This window comes from Martes martes (genome assembly GCF_963455335.1).
Source record: "Martes martes genome assembly, chromosome: 6".
NCBI lineage: Eukaryota > Metazoa > Chordata > Mammalia > Carnivora > Mustelidae > Martes > Martes martes.
Genome location: NC_137893.1, coordinates 94,966,715 through 94,990,399, shown reverse-complemented (window position 1 = coordinate 94,990,399; position 23,685 = coordinate 94,966,715). Strand labels below are relative to the sequence as shown.

Here is a 23,685-nt window from a genome sequence, read left to right as displayed (position 1 = left end):
TATCCTCTTCTCAGCCATTTCGATCTCTGGCCCCTGGTTCTTTACTGTAGGACCCTGATGCGGGGAGAAGGCAGGCTTCTCAGGCTGCTGCTGTGTGTCTTCTCCAGGCCCTTTTCAATTCTTCTGATTCCAGTTGGAACATTCCCTTCGTTGCCAGCTAAGGAGTATATGTATGTTCAGGGAAAGGAAGAAATTCCTGGAGTTCCAATGGACTAGAGGTAAACTTAGCCAGAGAAAGCTGCAGGGGTGAGAATAAGCCTATGAAAGCGACAGGGCAAGAACTCAGACGGGAGTTTCTTCAGGAGGCTTATGGATGCTGTGTTGTCATCTAGGACGTTGCCCTGACAGGGGAATCCCTGGCTTTGCAACTTCCTGCCCAGTGTGAGGGCCACCAGCTGGCTATAACCTTTCCTGCGATGCTCTGGCAGGGTATAGCCATGGCACATGGTGGCAAACTGGTCTGTAAGAGACCAAGAGACCGGGTTTCCCTTGTCATCCCGGACACACACACTGGGGAAGCAAGAGATGAGTTTCGTGATATACCGGAGACACTGTTCATTGCCGCCCCTAGACCAAGTCCGGTTGAGTAGATCAGCATCAGCAACACTCAGGTAAGTTAGTCGTGGGGCAGAGCCCTTTCTAAAAGGAAACAACACGAGAAGAAATGTGAACGCGGGGTCCTAGGACTACAACCAGCTACTTTTCTTCTTGCACTGATTCAAACTGAGAAACAATCGCAGAGGTGTACTTAGCCAATACCAAAATATTTTCAATGAATTGGAATCTGTCTATCACTTCCCACTTAGGAACATCTTTCAGGGTTTCATTTCTGATAGGAGAAAATCCTCACTATATGAAATTGAAGTCTTTCCTTCTCGTTTTATGCCCATTTCTTTTCACCTTCATACAGATTAGGGCAAGTATTTCATTTTTCTGTAAAACAGTTCTCAGACTTGTTCTTAAGGCGTGAGTCTGTTCGCACCCTCTCTGAAGCCTTGAACAAGTCCACATTCTTGGGCCCCTAATATTTTCCTTGGTTAAAAAAAAAAGTATTAGGCTAGAACTGTATCTTTATGCAACCATGGCCAGGAAAAAAGTATAGATTGCTTAACGTTCTAGGCATATACAGATGCTCAAGAAATGCCAGTCCTTCTAGAACTTCCCCTAAAAGGTCTGGAAAAAGGTCTAAAAGCTCATGGTATTGAGATAAAGGCAAGGATAGGAATTGTTGTAGTTTCTAAGAAGTGAGATGGATTACTTAGTTGAAAGTCTATGGTGCTGGTTTTGCTTCAGAATTTGCTTTCATTCTTGAAATTATCATAAAGTAAGTAAGAAAGTATCATAAAGTAAGGAAGTATCATAAGACCATCCCCCATAACAGCTAATGTCATTCTTGCTGTGATCTTTATAAAGTAAAGTTTGTGTTCTCTTTTTATTAGTGGTTCCGCAATTATCTGACATTCTAGGTATACTGTGGGCTCTGGCACTGGGACAATAATCTAACCACTAAGGAGGGTTAAAAAAATAAATAAATAAATAAATACAAGCAATCATGGTCTTGATAGAATTTCTTATTTTTGAAAATGAACAAAGGCGGAAAATCCTGAGGCAAAGAAGCCTCAGGCAAAAATGTCACTGCAGGGGCATCTGGGTGGCTCAGTGGGTTAAGCCTCTGCCTTCAGCTCAGGTCATGATCTCAGGGTCCTGGGATCGAGTCCCGCATCAGGCTCTCTGCTCAGCAGGGAGCCTGCTTTCCCCTCTCTGCCTGCCTCCCTGCCTACTTGTGATCTTTCTCCCTGTCAAATAAATAAATAAAATCTTCAAAAAAAAAAAAAAAAAGAAATGTCACTGCAAATAAAAACATTGCTAAAGCAAATGTTTCAGGAGTAGTTAGTGACTATGACCTTATATCTGAAGGGCTGGGTATCCAAAATAACAGGTATACAAATTTGGGGGGACTTAGGTGTTAAAGACAATATCTTCCTATGCAGAAGGGAGCAACTTAAAACAAGATCTAATTTTAAAAGACCTGACTGGGGCTAGAGAAGAATTTTAAATAGCATCTCAGGGATGTGACAGTAAAAGATGGCGAAACACATAGCCTGGTTTTTTCAACAAAAAGTAATGGAAGAAATAAAAAATATGAAAGGGGAACCTGTATGTAAGAGAGATATTAACCAATTGCAATGTATGAACTTTATTTAGGTGCTTATTCAAAATAAACTGCTAAAATATTATGTTAATTTGGGAAATGTAATTACCAACTGGTTTAAGGAAATACTGTTAAAAAATTTTAAAATAGCACAGAGTTGATGCAGCAGGCTTGAGGCCTCTATCTTTAGGGAAGCCTGCTTGCCAGCTTGGCCCTTGGATGGTAGCTGGCATTTTGGATTTCTGCAGGGGTCCTGCTGTTCCCAGAACTGACAGGAGTTGGCAATTACCATGCCTACCAGTTTGTGCAATCAGTGTGGTTTATGCTGAACACCTGCTCTCCCTCTGGGAGTCTAGAAAATTGTTACGTGCTAGGCAAAGTATGCCTCCAACAAAAAAAAAAATCCTACATGTGTTGTCACAACTTATTGCTAGGGAAATTAAGTGTGTCCTATATGACTCCATTGGGGAGGGTTCTGGGAAGCTTGTGTCTGGTTTTCTCTGGATTTTGCCAATGCACCTTTTTCCTCTGCTGATTTTGCTTTGTAGCCTGTCTCTGCTGAGTTCTGTGGGTCCTCTAGCCAATCAATGAGCTTGTGGGTGGTCCTGGAAACCTCTGTACAGGAATGATATTAGTATAGTGTTTGTTTGTTTGTTTTTTTTTAAAGAAACTTTATCTTTTAGAAATATATATTAAGATATTTAAGAATAATGGGATAATGTCTGGGATATTTCCTTCAAAGCAGTTAGTAGATAGGGGTGTGGATGAAACAAGATTAGCCATATATTGATGAGATTTTCCTTATTCTAGTCTCTCACTCAGCCTTTGTATGTCTTTGGAAATTTTTAATAACTGAAAAATATAAAATGAAATAAAAATAAAGTCCAATGGCTTTATGTGACTTATAGTGCCCATTCTTCTTTAGCTTTAGTCTTATTTTGCTTAAAAATTCCTTCAACATATTTCCTAGAAGAAAAATTAACATTCATTGAGGTAGGTACTTTTCAAATATCATGCTTCATTTGTTTACAAAATATGTGTAAGGAAGATATTATAGGTTGATTTCCCCCCAAAAAAGAAACTGATCAAGGCTCAGAAAGATTAAGCAGAAAGGAAGGTAACTAGCAAATGTCAGAGCAGGGGCTCTCCCGTTAAGAAGAATGCAGGTATACACTAACAAGTCTTCTGAAGATTGGATTCTTGAGTCAGAATTAGGAATTATTTCTTAGCTCTACAATTTACTCCTATGTGTTACTTCAACTTTGTTCAAAATGGTAATTATACAGTACTTTGTGGGGTTGTGGAAAGGGTTCAAGAGGTTAATGTATTTCAAACATTCAGTGCCTCGCAAATAAGAGCTCTCTATAAAATCATTTACCCACATCCCTGAAACATGAAAAAACACTAAGCACTTTTTGGCTCAAAGAGAGGTTATTTTGAATTATTTGGAGGAGGACATACCAAGGAATGATTTTCCTGTGAAAATACAGGACTCCTGAGTTCATTTATCACTATGCACAAAGACACGGATTTGACTTTTAAGAAATTATGAGCAGTCAAGCACAGCAGAAAAAATATACACACACACACAGACCCACGGACTCATGTACACACAGACGTTTCTAGATTCTGTGGCTTTACTCCAAGGAACCCAAATATCCCTTAATAATACTAAGTATTTCAGGTACTCCTCTTTGTACTTCTGTATAGGAAGTCACATCCCACACGCAGAAACTTGGTCTACATACAGAGAACTGGTGTCCGGCAGAAGTGGATGAGGAAAAAATTGAACAGCCTTGAAGGAAGTTAACTTTACACCTAACTGCTTTGAGTTGGCAACAGCTTTGGAAACATCATGTAATTCACTCTGCAGCCCTGTATATGGAAAGACATAATGAAAAACGGTATTTTATTTGAAAACACAGGAAGGAAATTTGTTACAGTATTTTTGTACTATGCCGCCAGTTTGCCACCTTGTATCATCCTAACCACTGTAGAGCTATATATGAATTATTGCAGCTACTCCTGGCCTGATTCTCAAACGTTGTATGGGATTTCCAGATCCCCATCGTGTTGTTTCTCACAATCATGATCTTCCATGAACACTTCTGATGGGACTATCCCTTAGGAATTTGGAATTGCTTGGGGGACTTTCCTGACTTCTGACTTCTCAGACTAATCCTAAACTCCTTAAGGTAAGAGAAATTTTATAGCTCTCGAAGTCTACAATCTACCATACAGCTAGAAGCATAAGAGAACTCACATTTATTTGTCATGGCATTCTGACTTAAAGAGTCTTCTAGCTTCTTGCCTAGATGCCCATTACAGAAATATCAAGGTATAAATTTAGTGTTGGCGAGATTTATCCTAAACTTGACTCACTTGGATCCTACTCATTTATCACAGCTATACTATGTTATCTATAAATCTTCATTCAGTACTTGTATGTAAAACACTGTGCTGGGCACTGCACCAACATGAGACCCAAGAATGGCACGGTCTCTGATAGAGCTCATCACATGGCATGTTAGCTTCTGTTTACTTAGAACTGACTTGCTCTGCTTCTCCAAAATCCTATCAGCTCATCCTTTCTAGGGGTCCTGATTAATTGAATCCTCTGGAAACTGACTTTCCCACTTTCATCCATATCCAAAAGCTTGTTTCCTCCTTCCAGTAAGTCATTTCCTATTGAAGAATTCATGAATACACGAATAGGAGATCATGTTGACTAGAGTCTGAAATCCGAGCATTGGCTACTTTCTCAGGGAGTTAAGTCTAAGAAAAACCAAGTAGTTTCTTCATGTTAACACTATTAGAAATTACAGAAGTTGCGGCTAGAATCCCACATTATAAACCTGAATTACATTGAAGTAATTCAAGAGACTCTGAGAAAAAAATAGTTCAAGCTAATGAAGGGTATGGATGGTAGTTCAAACAAAATTTATTTTTCTTAAATTAGATTGAAGTAATTCTTTCTAAAAGTCAGACTAATATTTCTTTTAAAAAACTTTTTAAAAAAGATTTTATTTATTTGAGAGAGAGAGAAAGAGAGAGAGAGGGAGAGCACAAGCATGCAGAGGGGCAGATGGAGAGGGAGAAGCAGACTCCCCACTGAGCAGGGAGCCTGATGTGGGGCTTGATCCCAGGACTTAGAGATCATGAACTGAGCTGAAGGCAAACGCTTAACAAACTAAGCCACCCAGGTGGCCCTTGAAAACCTTTTAAAATCATAAGATGTAATAGAGAAAATTGCATAAAACAAATGTATAACTGCAGCAACTGGGTGGCTCAGTAGTTAAGCATCTACCTTCAGCTCAAGTCATGATGTCAGGGTCCTGGGATCAAGCCCTGCATCAGGCTTTCCGCCTAGTGGGGAGCCTGCTTCTCCCTCTCCCACTGCTGCTCTGCCTACTTGTGCGCTCTCTCTCTGTGTCAAATAAATAAATAAAATCTTTAAAAAAACCAAATGTGTAACTTCATTATTACATATTTTAGCTACTACTAAAGCCATAAAATAGAAATTTACTAACCATCTTCTATTTACCATTCTCGTAAACACAATTCTCTCACTCTCCACTAAAAATAGCCACTATTATAATTTTTTATGACAATCACATCCTTGTTTTAAGTTTTATTATGCAAGGGTGAGTCCTTAAACACTATAGTTAGATTTTGTTCACTTTTTGTCTGGTGGATCTTTTAATCTGCAGCTTTTCTTTACATGCCTATCCCTCCTTCACACCCTTTAAAAATTCTTTCCATTTATTTGTTAAAGAATCCAGTTTGCTGGGTAGAATATCTATAGTTTGGATTTTGTGGATGATCTCTCTGTGCTTTGTTGACCATGTCCTCCTGTCCCTGACATCGATTGCCATTTTAACAAATGATTTTCTCCTTGCTCACAGAAGGAAACTTCATTAAAATTGTCCTTCTTTTGTTCACCTTACCTCCTTAGAAAGGGAGGCGTTGCTAATAATAAAACAGAACTCAGACCATTTATTGGACCACAGTTAATGGGACCACAGTATCAGCAAGCCAGATTCTGGAACTTTTAGGTTCGTGCTCACGTCAACAAGCTCTCTCACGTCCATGCAACCAGTAGTGAACAAGAGCCTGGCCCATCTGGATGGCTGTATACTTTTTCATTCCCTGTCCTCTCATGGCCAACACAAAGAGTTTGGCTCTTCCTGTGGGTGAACCCTGATTTAACCTAGTTTATGGACAGCTCTTAGATTAAAAATGACAAAGGCATCCCCGTGTAGAGTGCACCGTTGCTCTGAACACCCAGCATTGAAGTAGCTCCGTTGCCTAATATTTTTTAAAGATGTTATTTATTTATTTGACAGAGAGAGAGCATAAGCAGGGGGAGTAAGAGAGGGAGAAGGAGAAGCAGACTTCCTGCTGAGCAGGGAACCTGATGTGGGGCTTGATCCCAGGACCCCGGGATCATGACCTGAGCTGAAGTCAGTGGCTTAGCTGACTGAGCCACCCAGGCATCCCTCCATTGCCTAATTTTTGTAGGCTACCAGGCAGCCCCACCAGTAACTCTGTGGCGCAAGATGAAAGACCGGCCCTTTCTATGGTAGTTGTTGGCTTTTGGAGTCATTCATGATTTGGGGATATTATGGGAATAGCACTTAGGTGCTTTGGTTAAAAAGAATTAAGATACCGATGATTTCTTAAAAGCTATTCAGTATTCCAAGGAAATTATAGTTCTTACAGGCAAAGCCTATAGGCAAGAGGCCACATCAGAAGCCAAAGATAATGCCTACACTGATTACATGCTAAATGAGGGGCCTTTACCACTATTTTAGGTACTATTAACTTGTAACTGTCCCACCTAACTTCAGGGAGGATGATGTGTCAATGTAAATGACTATGACTGACTCGTGACTAACAGCTCGGCCTGCTAAGGAAAAAAAATACTGGCTATCACAAGGATGTTCTCATCCTAATGGTGGCTGAAGGTGCTTTGAGGAGAGTGGGTCCTCTAGCACCACAGACTGTCCAATTATTGCCATGATTTTTCACACCAAGGAAGAGACCTACTTATTTCCACACTCGAGTAATAATGGTGAGAAAATTTTGCTAGTTTGGCTAAGTGAGTGGTAGAACCCTGTCTCACGTCTCACCAGCATAACTGGGGTAAATCTGTAAAAGTCAGAGACAGTTCAGAACTTCCACTGTAACACCTTTGTGAGCATTTCCAAAGGGATGTTATAAAACACCCCAAGTCTGTAGGTTATGACTATGTCTTAGTCATCATTTGCAAGTAGACAGGAGCTTTTTCCTTGTGAGAGGGCTTCAGCTGTTTGCTGCTGAAAAAAATTATCAGACTTTGTATTGCTGACCTGGGGGACCCTGCTTTCCTGTCCAATGATGAAGGAACTCACTTTCAATGCAACAATTAAAAAAAAAAAGAACTTCATTGACTGTATCATCTCCCCAGTCATCTCAAGAAGTTGGAAAAGTTACACACTGAAGCTGAAATTGTCCATGCACAGTACTAGAAACTCTTAATGTAGGTCGGTCTTGGCCAAAAGTTCTTCCATTAGCATTGATAACCATGCAATTATCTCCTTGGATCTCAGATGTACTCTTATCTTACTAAATCATGTCAGGATATCCGATGCAGATCAGTTAATCATCTCTTTCCAGAATCAGCTGCTTCAGAGAGAAGGAAAGACTTACCTATTGGCTTACACTTAAGTTAGAGTCACTTTAAAAGATTGGAACAGGAAATGATTACGAGGAATAAAGAAAAATATGCTGTGATATTACAGTAACAGTGGGGGGGAAATGTCCCTTGAAAGCAGCCCAATTTAAATGGTGCCTACTTACCCCAAAGGCCAAGCCTCATTAGGAGTAAAACAAGTGTTCTTACAAAACTGTAGTACAAAAATTGTAACTATATAAAATGTATATCTATGAATTTGTGCACTTAAGTATATATATTATCTTATCTGTGAAACAGATATATCTATCTGATGTATATGACAAACATGAGAAATAGAAGATTGCCTAGTGTCTTGTGCTTGATCTTACCTTGTATTTGAAAAACTTGATCCCAGTTGATAACATCATGTTCTTCCAACAGGCGTTGGTAAGCCCTGACATCCTTGTAGAACACAGCATAGGCATTAGTATAATGGTCCAGGTTATCTGTCTCAGCCTGGGACAGAAGACATAATTGTAAAAACATAAATATATCCTCTAGGTAACTCAAATCCTAGATAAATTAGGTACATTGGCAGCTTATGCTTAGATCATTCCCATTGCCAAAATCAGCCACCTATAAACAATGGCTAGATAGGAATGTGGCTAATACACTCTGGTGAGGGAAGGAACAGATATTTTGGAACTTTTGCTTGATTATTCTTCTGGTATTTGAAAAGTTTTAAGATCCTTATTCCATATTTTTCTAGGATTTTATTTATTTATAAAAATGGAAAGGGGGCGCCTGGGTGGCTCAGTCATTAAGCGTCTGCCTTCGGCTCAGGTCATGATCCCAGAGTCCTGGGATCGAGCCCTGCATAGGGCTCCCTGGTCGGCGGGAAGCCTGCTTCTCCCTCTCCCACACCCTGCCCCCGGCCCGCTTGTTTCCCTCTCTTGCTGTGTCTTTCTCTGTCAAATAAGTAAATAAAATCTTAAAAAAAAAAAAAATGGAAAGGGTATAACTTAATGGAGCCACATACAAGATTTAAATAGAACTCTCAGAACTTTCCTAATGTGGTCAGGGCAACACATTTGATCACGTGAGCTCTTTGTCCTTGCAAGATGGGGCAGATGTCATCTTTTTCAGTCTCCCTATGCATTTACCACATTACCAAAGTTGTTGTTCACAAGAAAACATCAAACCAGAGGAAAAACAAGTATGCACAAGTACGTATGTTTCATGGTTCTAGAGATTGTGAAACACTAAAGAAACACTTATTGAACACATTTAAGCTAGCAGTTTTCCACGCCTGCAACTCCAAAGCCAGTCAAATTAGAAGCTAATGGTGAGGGGCACCTGGGTGGCTCAGTGGTTAAACCTCTGCCTTAGGCTCAGGTCATGATATCAGGGTCCTGGGATCCTGATCTGTGTTGGGCTCCCTGTTCAGCGGGGAGTCTGCTTCTCCCTCTGCCCCTCCCTCCTTGTGCTCTCTCTCTCTCTCTCTCAAAAAATAAAATCTAATAACTAATGGTGAAATATGTAGCTTATTAGGCTAATATATATGACTGTAGTGGTTATAATATCCCCTTTGCCTAATCTTTTCTTTCCAGTTGATGCCAACTCTTGGGTTTTCAGGGGGTGTTTTTTTTGTTTTGTTTTGTTTTGTTTCTCTGCCCTTTCCAATCTGTACCTCTTTCTGTCGCCGGGTGATAACAGCTTTGAAGTCTGGCCATGAATCCACCACCACCTCCTTCTGAAAGGGATTCCCACGATTCATGTTCATCACTGCTCCATAAACCTGAGCCAGAGAACCCAGAGACAAGCCAGTCACATTACTAACTCTTTCAGTTGTATATTACTGTTTTCACTTCTTCTTGTACTGTATAGTTGTGGCCATGAGAATGGAAATTATATAAAAGCACATATACACAATGTGCATATGTACAAACTTTTCTCTTGTTATTTCATTATTGTACATGAAAACTGGTTAAAAAAAAATCTAGGAAAATCTATGAAAACTCTCCCCAAACTTGGGTTTTTATTGTACAGCAATGAGAGATACCAAAACAACAGGCTGACTAGATGGCACATGGGTCAATAATAAATACTTACAGAAGGAATCAGAATCTGATGTACGGATTTAGGGCTCATAATATCTTTTACAAGTTCTACAGATAATTTTGATGCTCAGCTGCTTTTGAAGCTTATTATACTCTCCAAAAATAACCTGCTTAATGCAACTACTCCTTCAACCCTGAGTTACCATTAAACATCACTGAGGGTAACTCCCCTCCCCAACAAAGCCCCTTGCCTTTCAGATTTGATGGAGGAAGGCTCTCTAAGCATTCCTTGAGGGTCATAACTATGTCTTATTCATTGCTATGTACATGGAGTCTGACATGGTGGATCAACTGGTTGTTGACTAAACAATACTGAGTAGTAGAATTCTGACCTGTGCCCTTTCATATTTCTTTTCTCCACTTAGAATCAAAGATGGCTGCCCTATTAAACAACCTTCATATGCCAGGGGTGCTTATAGAGAAGAAGTTGTGGTGGTAACAAGGAGAGCTGAGTTACAGGCTAGTGTTCTTAGCAGCACTTTCATCATAGATAGAAACTGAAAACAATCTAAAGGTCCATCAGCAGTGGGAAAAAATGAATAAATTGTGGCATATTCATACTATAAATTACAAAACAAACTTAATGGTGAACAAAAGAAGGTAGATACGAAAAGATATACTATGTGATTCAATTTACATTATATTCAGAAACAGACAAAACCACATTATGGTTTTAGAAGTCAGGACACTGGTTACTTTTGGAGAGCTGGGAAAGGTAATGTTTGGAAAAGAGCACTGAGGGGCTGGGAGAAACTGTGTCTGAGGTAATGTTCTTTCTTGATTGGAGTCCAAGTTATACAAGTATTTGCTCTATGAAAATTCATTGAGCTACATAATTATGTTATGTGTTATACTTCAGTGAAAATCAATTTAAATTATAGGGGCATTAGAACCTACATTTTTACCTCTTTTATCACATCATGATTCAAATCACGCACCTCAATAGCTAGAACGTTATTCAACTCTCTTCTCTCTTTCCCAATCTGGGACCTCACTCAAGTCTTCTTATAGAATGTATCTTTCCTAATTTAGTCTGGCTTATACTAATGTGTGGCATGGATCACACTTAGTGAAAATCTGAGAACTAAATTAACCTGGAAGGGTCATGCTTGCTCTATTTAATTATTAAATTTTGGGGACGCTGACCTTATATATACATAGTTATAAATTTATTAAAGTGTTTTTTTCCCATGAAGAAACCATACATCTTTATTTAAAAATGGAGCTTAAATATGATTGGAATGTTGAGAAGGTTAAAAGGAAAAAAAATTCCTTCTGATACTCAGATTGTGAAAGCGAAAAAAATGACTTGTTTGTAAGAGTTTTGCAACCAACTGAAAGAGTTGGTATTGGTTGAAGACAATGAAACAAATTCTTTTAACAGCTATTTATTCAAAGGGTGAGTGTTGAGAGGAGTTGGGAAGTAGCTAGGGGAAGTAAGGATGCTGGAAGAATGAGCAGTTGGAATTTGTGAAGGAAATTTGGAGGGATATTTATTCACTGAAATACTGAGATGAGGTAGGAGGGGGGATGGGTAAGATAGGTGATGGGGGTTAAGAAGGAGTTCACTTATTGTAATGAGCACTGGGTCATGTATGTAAGCATTGAATCACTAAATTGTGCACCTGAAACTAATATTATGCTATATGTTAACTAACTGGAATTTAAATGAAAACTTAAAAAAATCAGATTATAAAATATATAGCCATAGCCTCCAAAAAAATGGAGGAAGTGTGGAACAACAAAACAATTTTTTCTTTATCATTTTTAATCTCTAAAGGGCATAGTGTTACTGAAGAGGTATTTTGAAATTATGGTCAGAGAACCCAAGCCAGACGTTATATAACAATCCAATAACTGAAGAAAGATAAAAAGATTCAAAGGTAAAGAGACTCTGTGTACAGAAAATGAGAAATTGGGAGTGCCAAGCTAAGCAGCTATTAACGAGAGGATGATATGAGGAAGGCATTGATTTGTGCCTACGTGTTTCATTTCTTTAACTCTTACTTCAAGTGGTATTATGAGAAGCATAAAAAATAAAATAAAATAAAACCCCAAAACCAACAATGAAAAACAATAGAAAACCACAACCATGCAGTTTGGAATCTGATAGCTTGGATTTAAATCTGAACTCTAGCACTTAGATAAAGGGAAGGGATTTAGTAATATCATCTGTAAAATTATAATGTAAATACCTGCTTATTTAGAGTTATTAATATTACAGAGGAATTAATAGGTTTTATAAAGTTCAAATGAGACAGCATAAAAGGTATGCTAAAAAATGATACCTACTATTCTGATCAACTCAACTGATCTGAATTCAGAGGTCCTTGAAAGTAAGATTTGAACAGGTGAGGGTTAATAAGTAATTATTTCATAACACTGCTAGCGACCAACCAATAACAGTTTAATGAGTAATTATACGGGCAAAGCCCCATGCCAAGCACTATGGGAGGTATCAAAAAAAAAAAAAAACCAGAAAAAGGAAAAATCAACATCCTCACCTGGGTATCTGGTAGTTAAATTGCTATAAGAGAAGCAGTAGCTATGAAATCAAAAGAACCAGGATTCAACTGATTTTTTACTTGCTTTAGCCTTTTTTGGACTCTAACTTATTCATTTCTAAAATGGGTTAATAAGCATCTTACAAAGTTGTTGGAAGGATAAAATAAATTGAAATTATTTGTATGCCAAAGTACTACCCACATAGTATTTATAATGTAAGAGCCCATCAATTGTCTTGATGATTATATGATCTTAGATGACCCTGTGAAGGTCACCAAAACCTTTTTATTTCTCTTTGGCAAAAGAGTGGGTCAAACATTTATTCTCCAGAGTGTCCACATTCAAATGGGACATTTCGGGTCGGACTGTTCATTTGGTACTCTTTTAGCCATATGCTCCCAAATTATCACTCAGATTTTCCCTACCACACATAGTTTAAGCATGATCCATAAGGCAAGATGACTAGATTTAATCACCCCAGTACAGTGCTCTAGATAACTTTTGTTAAAGTTTAGTGTAAATAAGGATTATTGAGGGTGTGTGCCAAATACACAGGTCTCTGGTCTCTGTCGTTAGAAATTATGATTCATTATATCTCTTCTGTGTTATTAGCAGCCGTCACATTTGCAGTCAAATGCTCTTACCACTGAGTTATACCCCCTGCCACTTACACTTGAAAATCCATATTGTAGAGCTATCTCCTTGGTCAAGAATTGCAGCCCTCAAAGACAATTTCTTTGCACTTCGCATTTTTTTCTCCAAGTGCTTAAAATATTTTAAATCTCATATTTATTTGTAATCTGTGATTAATGTCTTTTTCCACAGTAGCTCTGAGTTATCAGCAGGCCCTCACGGACTTTGAGAAGACTTCAACAGAGGCTTAATGACCAACAAAGCCATTGAAAAAAAAATAAATAAAGATGTTGAAATAGTCAGAAAAATTTTATGACTCCTGGACCTCAGCCCCATCATGAACCTAGGTTATGTTCTTATGAGCAATGCTACTTAATCCATACTCTTCTGCCATTAAAAAAAAGTTTAAAACTCGAGTTTACCTAGAAATAATCTAGTCTAGCACTACCTAAATTTTCCTAAAGGTCATCTAGAGTGACTGTCAAAAAAATAATTATCACAGCCATATCTGTGCTGCATGGATCAGTCTCTAGCAGGAGACAAGTGGGAAACTGTCTGTTTAATAGGTTTAATAGGAAAGTCCTGACATCAGAAAAACTGGGGAAACAGCCACAAGTCTGACATTATTTCACAATAAATAAAATAAAGCAATAAAAGAGAGCTCTTAAATGTAGAATACCTTGAGTGATTCGGGGAAGTAACTCTTCAACATTTTTTCCAGGATCCGTAATTTGGTAGAACAGTTGAGCACCAGCATCTTCTCCAGAACTCTAGCAATTCCACACCTAATGAGAAAGCTTAAGGGATGTGTTCAGTTTTTCCTTGTTAATGTTTGAATCTCCCGAGGAACATCCTTGAAGTCCTGTTTTCACTGGGTGCAATTCGGAATGCCATTGCTCCCTCCGATGAGGGAAGAAGAGGGAAGATGAGAGGCACTGGGGCGGGTAAACCAGAGAGCACATGGAAGTAGGGAATGTTAAGGACCTAATCCAGGAAAGAGGTGAGTATCCATGCTGGGCTAAGTCTTCCTATGATACACACTCACTGTACACTCAACTCTTCCTTTGAGACCCAGAAACAGTTGTAATTTCACATTTGTTTGTGTTTTCATTGAGTCTGTCTCAAGTCGACTGGGAGGTACAAGAAGGAAAGGGCCCATGTCTGCTTTGTGCTCTATTGTATTCCAGCACCTACAGGGCCTGGCACAGAGGAAAAGGGCATTCTAAGTGCTTGCTGAATGGATGAGAGGAAGCTCAGACTAAGAGTCTTAGGGTAAGCAGGGAAACTTCTTTTTACAATGTGGGGCAAAGATGGAAGATATGAGTGGGTCAGGCATCAGGTGCTTACGGGGAACAACTTGCAGAGAAACACCTAGGTTGAAGATAAAGAATCAGATGTGAGCAAAGGCTGAGACTCAGTTTAGTTAGACAAAATTAAGGAAAGAAAAAGGGACTTAATATAACACATGCAGTTCAGCCATTCAGAGGCAGTTATTTTTTTCTAGATTTGGGGACTTCCTATCCCCTGCTTTTTGTCCCTAAGAAAACTTTTTTTTTCGCCCCCCAACATTCCAATCAGGTCTTGACTGAATTAAACAAATTTTTTTCTCTATCTTCGATGCAGTAGAGTTTATCCATTTACTCTCAACAAACAGGCACTAGGATGGCAAAAATGTCTCAACTAGACATGAGAACCTGGTGTTTCTGAGACTGTAGGGAATTTTTTCCTGTACAGCACATTCCCCAGATAGAGGACACTACTACTTGATTTCAATATGTGGCAGCTCTGTGTGACTATAAGATACTCAAGTGTTTGATTATGATTTGTTTAAAATCTACCATGTAACTCTATCATATGGTTTATGTGAGTCTGAACTTCTACAAAGCATATTTCCTGTGGTCAAGCCCTGTGGCTGCAGTTTGCTGAGTGGTACACCTGAGGTGTTTGTAATTCTCTCCGGGACTCTGAAAAGATACTAGGGGCAGCACTGGAAAATCAGCTTCCTGGACCCTAGTACTCATAGTCTGGGCTGATAGGAGAAGGTTTGCAAAGATCAAGTTTCCAGGGTTCAGGTTGAGCAAAGGAAGGAGAGATGTAGCTGTCATCTTTTCACGCTTGTATCTGCTTGACATTTCACTCACTCACACTATCTCTAAATAAAATATTAACTTCTTAGCAGATCCTCATGTAAATACATTAATTTATTCTAATTCAATATTTGAGAAAATAAGATAGAATTATTTCATAGAGAAACTGATCATGTATCTCTTATTACATTTGATGACTAGAGATGTTTTTATGTCTTGATACATAGCAAAGGAGCTAGCACAAACAGTAGGAATTCTAAGAACTTGTTTGCAATTTGCTTTATTGCCTGGTTTGTTCCTCAAAGTTCCTGAAGCCACTTATAAGTGTAGGTAAAATATATGATGAAAAATTAAGTTTAAATTAAAATTCAGGCAAGGGGAAAACAGAGGTGTAAACATAATATGGAGTGAAGAGTGAGGCCGGCAGACAAAGCATGTGGACTATAGTTCTACATACAGAGTTGATCCTTTTTATTTGTGGATTCCATATTTGTGAATTCACCTACCTGCTAAGATTCACCTGGAACCTCCCCCCTCAAGTCCATAGTGACGGTGTTTTTGCAGTCATTTGTGGGTATATTTGAGTCTCCAAAGCCAATATTGTCAGCAGATGCTGCGGAAGCTGACCTCTCTTTCCAGCTCTTATACTCTGAACAAGCCCTTTATGCGATGTATTTATGCCACATTCTTTTGTGGTGTTCGCTTTCTGCTGGTAATTTCACTGTTTAAAAGTGAAGGGGCACCTGGGTGGCTCAGTCGTTAAGCATATGCCTTTAGCTCAGGTCATGATCCCAGAGTCCTGGAATGGAGCCCTGCATCAGGCTCCCTGTTCTGCAGGAATCCTGCTTTTCCCTCTCCCACTCCCCCTGCTTGTGTTCCCTCTTTCATTGTCTCTCTCTTTCTCTCTCTGTCAAACAGGTAAAGAAAATCTTAAAAAAAATAAAGTTGTCCCAAGCATAGTACTTAAGTGCTGTCTAGTGTTCCTATGGAAAAAGACTGTGATGGGTCTTACCGAGAAGATACATGTGTTACATAAACTTCCTTCAAGTATGGGTTATAATGCTCTTTACTGTGAGTTCAATGATAACAAAAAATCAACAAGTGTTAAATAATGTGTCTTTAAACAGAAATACACATAAAAAAGGGTTATGTGTTGGGATGCATGGGTGGTTCTGCAGGTTAAGTAGTGGCCTTTGGCTCAGCTCATGATAGCGGGGCCTGGGATCAAGACCCTCATCGAGTTCCTTGCTCAGCGGGGAATCTGCTTCTCCCTCTCTGCCCATCCCTCCCCTGCTTCTGTGTGTGCTCTCTCGCTCAAAGAAATTAATAAAATCTTTAAAAGTAAATTTAAAAAAAAAAAGAAAGGTTTTGTGTTGATCTTCTGATAAAAACATTGTGACCAGAGGCTTGCAGGAGCCTAATCTTACGTTTTCCCTACTGATGGTAATCCCTGTGACCTGGCTGAACAAAACCACCACCAACAATGAGAAGCTGGGGATTTGCAGCAGGTGAGAGCACATTTTGTACTGTAAGCTTCCTGGCAGCCAACGTAAGAGAAACAAACATGATTAGTTACATGATTCAGTTTGTCCATAAAATTATTCTCACACTCTTGGGGCACCCAGGTGGCTCTGAGGGTTAGGCGTCAGCTCTTGATTTTGGCTCAGGTCATAATCTCAGGGTCCTGGGATCCAGCCCCACATCAGGCTCTGTGCTCCGTGGGAAATCTGCTTGAGGACTTCTCTCCTTCTCTCTCCGCCTCTGCCCCTGCTCATGCTCTCTTGCTTGCTCTCATTCTCTCTCTCTAAAATAAATAAATCTTTAAAAAAAATATTCTTATGCTGGGGTGCCTGGGTGGCTCAGTGGGTTGGGCCTCTGCCTTCGGCTCAGGTCACTATCTCAGGGTCCTGGGATCGAGCCCCGCATCGGGCTCTCTGCTCAGCGGGGAGCCTGCTTCCCCCTCTCTCTCTGCCTGCCTCTCTGCCTACTTGTGACCTCTCTCTGCCAAATAAATAAAATCCTTAAAAAAAAAATTATTCTTATGCTCTTTACCATAGCATTTGCTTGACTTTTCACTTGTATTATCTCTAAATGAAATTCTCTAACTTCTAAATAATCAAAACCCTCCTTGATCTGGCTTCAATATACTTTTCTATTCACAAATTGTGCTGGGTGACAAATATTGGTGACATTAAAATCAGAGAGACATTTCTCCCATGGGTTCACAGAGCGAAGACACTATAATTAATGAACGCCAGTGGACAATATTCTTTCAGTAAACAGTGATGAATCTCCTGAGGACCTTTCTCTTATGAAATACAAAGATAGCTTTAAGGCCACAGAGTAGAATGAAGAAATTCTCATGGATGCAGAAAATATATTTTACAGATGTTTGATTTATATTAGAAAGTCATAATGACAACCATTAATTCTGAGAGCTACAAGATCAGAGTATCATAATCTCACCAATAAATTATAAATTCCCCATAATTCACATGTGTTCTAGAATTGGAAGGTAAAGATTTGTAATTCCTCTGGCTGAACTGTTACCAACAACAGACTCACTAACTGAAATCTTTGTCAAGGAATGTAATTAATTATAGTCATTCAAGTTTTAAGAGCCCAAGATTCTTTGGGGCACTGAAGTGTCCATCAGCACACAGCAAGCACTTAAAATAATGTTATCAACATTAATCAATGAAAGCATAACACTGGCCTGAAAGACCTTTCTTATAAATAAATAAAATACAAGGTCTCTTGCTTTTTAAGGTGACATAGCACTTACAGTACAATGGGGGACATCTGTTAGTGAGACAGAGAATTTTTTTAAAGCTCTTGTGATCTGATGCTAGTAATTATTTTTCAGATAGGCTTTCCATTCAGAGATGCCTCTCTTTTCTGTTTCTCTAGTTGTGCCCCATCAGTGCAAATGATTTTATATTTTGTAATGCTTATTTTCCTCAAATCAAAATTTGAAACAGAAAAACAAAAACTAAAAGCAAAAATCTTTCCCCATAAACCTAATTATGATTTATCTTTCCGGTATAATGCTGAAATTCATCTCTCCTCCCTATTTCTCCCATTTCTTCTTGCAATTTTAATTAATGATTTGAAATTTATTATTTTAATGAAGGAATGCTTACGTGCTGTTGAGAGTTCAGTTTCTATCAGGTCAGTGGTTCCTTCTACATAAACGGTGAGTTTTTTCTTCAAGCCTACTTCCCTAATTAGTCCTTAGTGGAAAGAGGAGGGAGAGAAAAAAACATAAAAGTGCCCACACCTGTAAATAGGGAGGAGTTTATGGTGTCAGGTGAAAAGCGTCATGCATACAGCATGAGTATTTTCACCCCACCCTTTTCTTTCTTTCAGATTTAGGCTTAAGGTGTAAAAAACAGTGAATACTAATCTTGATTTAAAGATGGACATTTTATAGACCCCAAACACACTATCTGCTAAGATCTCATGAAAAAATAAAAAGGAATGAGACTCAGGTGAATGGAGTACAGTAGAAAATGACAAAGAGGTTCCGACCTCTAATATATTTTCATCTATTTTTTTAAAGATTTTATTTATTTACTTGAAAGAGAGGGCAAGACACAGGGAAAGTGCATGAGCAGGGGGCAGAGGCAGAGGGAGAAGCAGACTTCCCACTGAGCAGGGAGCCGGACTTGGGACTTGATCCCAGGACCCTGAGATCATCACCTGAGCCAAAGGCAGAAGCATAACAGACTGAGTCCCCTAGGTGCTCCTATATTTTCATCTATTTTGAAGAAATGATTTTGCTACTCTAAATTTCCAAAGCTGACAAAGGGATAATCTCTAAAGCATATACTTGTGGAATTGAGAGTGTTTTTGATAATTTTAATTCTTTGCCCTATTCTTTTAAATGAAAAGAGTTTACTTGCTTTCCTCAAATGGCTGCAATTTCAAGTGACATGTAAACACTTGCATGGGCATCTTGGCCCACAACGCAATACCTGAGTTTGGGATAATAAACAGTATGAGTATTTCAATGGCATGTGTAGACTGCTTCAATTTGAATGTGGTCACATGGGAGGATACTACTGTTTATCATCTTTATGTTTTGTAAAGTCAATATCAATTGATGGGGAAAGTCAGGGCATTCTTTTTTTTTTTTTTTTTTTTAAGATTTATTGTATTTATTTGTCAGAGAGACAGAGAGAGAGAGAGAACAAGCAGGGGGAGCGGCAGGCAGAGGGAGAAACAGGTTTCCCACTGAGCAGGAAGCCCGATGAGGGACTCTATCCCACGCCCCTGGGATCATGACCCTAGCCAAAAGCAGACACTTAACCAACTGAGATACCAGGTGTCCTTTTTTTTTTTTTTTCCTTTTTAAAGATTTATTCATTTATTTTGAGAGAGAGAGAGAGAGGGAGGGAGAGAGAGAGAGAAAGAGAATGGGGGAGAAGGGCAGAGGGAGAGGGAGTGGGAGAGAATCTCAAGCAGACACCCTGCTGAATAGGGAGCCCCAACCTGGGCTTGAACTCATGACCCTGAGATGATGACCTGAGCTCAAATCAAGAGTCAGATGCTTCACAAAATGAGTCACCCAGGTGTCCCTGGGGCATTCTGTACTTGAAGATGCTTGTTAAGTAACACAATGGGTAGCTGGTAGCTTAAAGTGACTAGAGAAATTGTATTAGATGACAATTACTGGATGTGAAAGGCAGACTGTCTTTCTTGATCTGGGTATATTGATAACTTTTTAAAAGTTTATTTATTTATTTCAGAGAGAGAGAGGGCGAGTGAGAGGAGGGGCAGTGTAAAGAGAGAATCTCGAAGCAGACTTTCCGGTCGGCACCGAGCAGACGGCAGACACTGTCTGAATTTCATGAATTCGCATATGTTCTAGAATTGGAAGGTAAAGATTTGTAATTCCTCTGGCTGAACTGTTACCAACAACAGACTCACTAACTGAAATCTTTGTCAAGGAATGTAATTAATTATAGTCATTCAAGTTTTAAGAGCCCAAGATTCTTTGGGGGTACTGAAGTGTCCATCAGCACACAGCAAGCACTTAAAATATGTTATTAACATTAATCAATGAAAGCATAACACTGGCCTGAAAGACCATCCTTATAAATAAATAAAACATAAGATCTCTGCTTTTATAAGGTAGTGAAATACATTCAGTGGCAGCAACTCTTAAGAAACGCTAGTTGGAATACAAAAAAAGGCTTAGTTACTTTATACGTGATAAAGTCCAAATGAGAAATCTGAATTTTTCTATGCTCTCGCTTTCCTTCTTTCCTCTCCCCTCCTCAAAGCTGAGTGTTTGTTGACAATGAATGAAACATGAGAGGATTTAGAAGACTTGTGTTTGGAAACTAAGCCAACCTGAATGACTTAACATACTAAGTTTGACAGGCACACCTGCATTTAGTTATGGTTGAGAATGTCAGGAAATTCTATCCAACCAAATTAAGGAAGGTATAGCCCTTAATTTTAGGTTCCAGTTCAGGTGTCTAATATTTAACCAAAACCTGTTTGTTAAACATATGCCCAACTTAAAGTTGGGGAAAATGGAAGGGTTCCTAAAAAATGAGAATTTTAAACAACTTACAGTGTACAAAGCTCTGCTACATATCTGTACAGGATACCCATTTGTCTCCCACATCACAATTTACCTTCCTTCTCTAACACTGCGTATTTATATTGTATGTCTTCCATCCCAAAATATGTGTGTTTTACACTTGAAAGCCCATGACAAGTGTTGTGGAGAGGAGATGTACTGTTGTCATGACTTGTGCATGTGAGAGCTTAGGCAAGTGAAGATACTACAAAGGAGGACCGCCATCTGAATTACTGGGATCGCGTGCAGTTGAATTTTAATTTTATCTGGGTCTGTAATTAACTCTTAAATTCATCACAAAGGGCGCACCCAAATTTAGCCTTTAAATAAAATATCATGTATGTTTTGGATTGCTTGCTATCTGCCAGAAGATACCGTAGATCCTTCAAAAGCAGATCACATACCTTTAAAAGCTGTAAGAGGATTATTTGACCAGTTCATGCGTGGTGAAAAATATCACTCAGCAAAAGTGGTGAGTAAGAATCCCAGCTGAACAGTCACTGTTGAGTGGATGCTCCGAGAGAAACAACAGACTTTGATCTAACTTCTCCCTCCCCAATGAAAACTGTAATAAACATCATGATTAATAATAAAAAATCAGTGAGTTGGGGCTCTATTCATCACTCTAAAAACAAGAAGTTCTAAGTTTCCAAGTGAGGGGTTTTATGGAGATTTTGTATTATCTTTTAATGGCTTTGCCTGGCATATAGCGGGTCCAAAGGACACAAACATATTTTCTTCAAATGCTGCACTACAGGTTTCCTTTCTTGAAGACTTTTCCTCTAAAATCCATTAATGTTCTCCTTAACTATTATTTCCTAAGAGGATATTTCTTTTGACTCTTTTACTAAGCTCCCCAGGGTTCCACATGAAAATGTGGTCTCCCTCACTGTGATGAGCATTACACTGAATTTGTTTAACTAAAGCTGAGTTCTTGGCGGTTTCTGCCTGGAGGGTATCAACAGAATTGTGGTACCTTCTACCATAACTGACAAGATACTCTAGGCTAGAAAGAAAATAATTAGAAATTGCAGATATTTTCTTTTACAAGTAAATAAAAACAAACCAGACAATATACTATAGTGACTAGAAAAGATTTTTAATATATTTAAGTGGTAATTTATTCCCATGTATATACTTACTATCTTTTCAGAATTTCTTCTCCTTTAATGCCCACAGTTCTTGGTCATGCCGCTTCGAAGAAAGATGAGGCAGACCAGACGAAGAATGGTGGGCAGCAAAGCAGAGTTTGTTGAGCAATAGTACAAACTCCCAGAGAGGGAGGGGACCTCCAAGGGGACTTGCCTTGGAGTTTCTAAGCCCAGGGGGTTTTAAGAGCTCTTTCCCAGAAATATCTTAAGCAACCAGGGTGTCCTTAGGCGTGCTATATCAGGGCTTTGGTTACTATGTGCTGATGGTCTTTTGGGGCTGATGTGGGGATTTATGCCTTAAGTGCCCCAGCTTGTGATAGTAACAAATGCTTTGTGGTTAATTGTTTCATTTTAGGATGTTTTGCAGAAGTTATTTCTGTAAAGGCTGCAAAATAAAATGCTAGTGCTATCTTGTCTAAGGTGCAAAACAGGATGTTAGCACTGTTTTGTCTTAGCTGCCCTGATTCCATGTTTTCTTGCTGGGGACCTTGGCCCAGACTACCTAACTGTCCAACTAACTCCTAACATTCCCCTATCTGAAGAAGTGACCCTAACTGGCATCAGGGAAAGGGAGTGATGACCCATCTAACTGTTTCTTGCCGGTCCAGGGTGCTGTTAAAAAACAGCAGTCAGGGTTCCATCCCCAGAGGTCTGTCTAAGGGTTCCCGGTAGGAGTTGGTAGGTTTTTATTTGCATGACTGGACCCTCCAGTAGTGGCTGGTACCACAGGATGCAGCTGTCTGAGCCAGTGACTGACATCAGTTGACAGGAGACCTTGAATATTATGGGGGTTGTGTATGGTAAGATTCTGTTCCAAAGTTAATTTGGTAGCCTCTGGTGGCTGCCACCATTGCCTGGATTAGGACACCCAATACCATTCCTTTTCTTTTTGTCACATATGTGTTGTTAGCTCTCCCAGAAAGAAGACTTAAAGCTGTGGCACTGAGCCCCTCTAAGGCTTTTAAAAGCTTTTTCTGACTCTGAGTTCACATTAATAGGTGGGTACTGGCCGTCTGAGTGTCCTTCATCAACTGATAAAGAGGGTGTGTTATTTCTCCGTACCCTGGTATCCACAAGTGACAGTACCCAGTTATGCACCCAAACCCCCTTGTTTTAATATTAGGGGGATGGTAGGAGGTAATAGGCCAAATGCTATTTCTACCAGTCTCCTTGTCTCCTCTGTGAGGACCACGCCCACATACTTGACAAATGTCTTACATAATTGTGCCTTGCACTGAGAAACCTTATACCCTTTTCTATCCAGGAAGTTGAGAAGTTTTTGGGTGCCAGTTTGAATGCTTTGCTCAAAAGAGACACATAAAGGGAAATTGTCTACATACTATAGTAGGATGCAGTTTTCAGCTGAAAAATCTGAGAGATCTTGGGACAGGCTTGTCCAAATAAATGGGGACTATCTTGGAACCCCTGGGGTAAAACTGCCTATGTTAGTTGGGTGGTCGGATTAGTGGGGTCCTTGAATGCAAACAGGAAATGAGAATTTGAATGAAGTGGAATGCATTAGAAGTCGTCTTTTAAGTCTACAGCTGTTTAAGGGAATTTGAGCCAGTAGGGCATGAGGGTTTATAAACACAGTATGAGTTGGATCCGCAGCCTCATTAATAATGCCAAGGTCTTATACTCATCTCCATTCCCCACTAGGTATCTCTCTCACTCTTCCTTTCTATCTTTCTCTCTCTCTCTCTCTCTCTTCCTTTTTGTTTAAAGATTTTATTTATTTGAGAGAGAGAGAGTGTGCATGCATGCGTGTGAGTTGGAGGGGGCAGCGGG

General features: G+C 39.3%; 1 protein-coding gene across 1 annotated transcript; it reads right to left on the bottom strand.

Moving 5' to 3' along the window:
• Window positions 1-224: 224 nt before the first annotated feature.
• GLYATL3 (glycine-N-acyltransferase like 3) lies at window positions 225-13,844 on the bottom strand (the record flags this gene model as incomplete). Its single annotated transcript, XM_080806168.1, has 5 exons — window positions 13,746-13,844; window positions 9,499-9,606; window positions 8,198-8,324; window positions 3,901-4,027; window positions 225-639 (listed from the first exon to the last, which is right to left on the bottom strand). Exons 1-5 carry the CDS (start codon window positions 13,821-13,823, stop codon window positions 225-227), a joined length of 855 nt encoding a protein of 284 aa, XP_080662294.1. The 5' UTR covers window positions 13,824-13,844.
• Window positions 13,845-23,685: the final 9,841 nt, after the last annotated feature.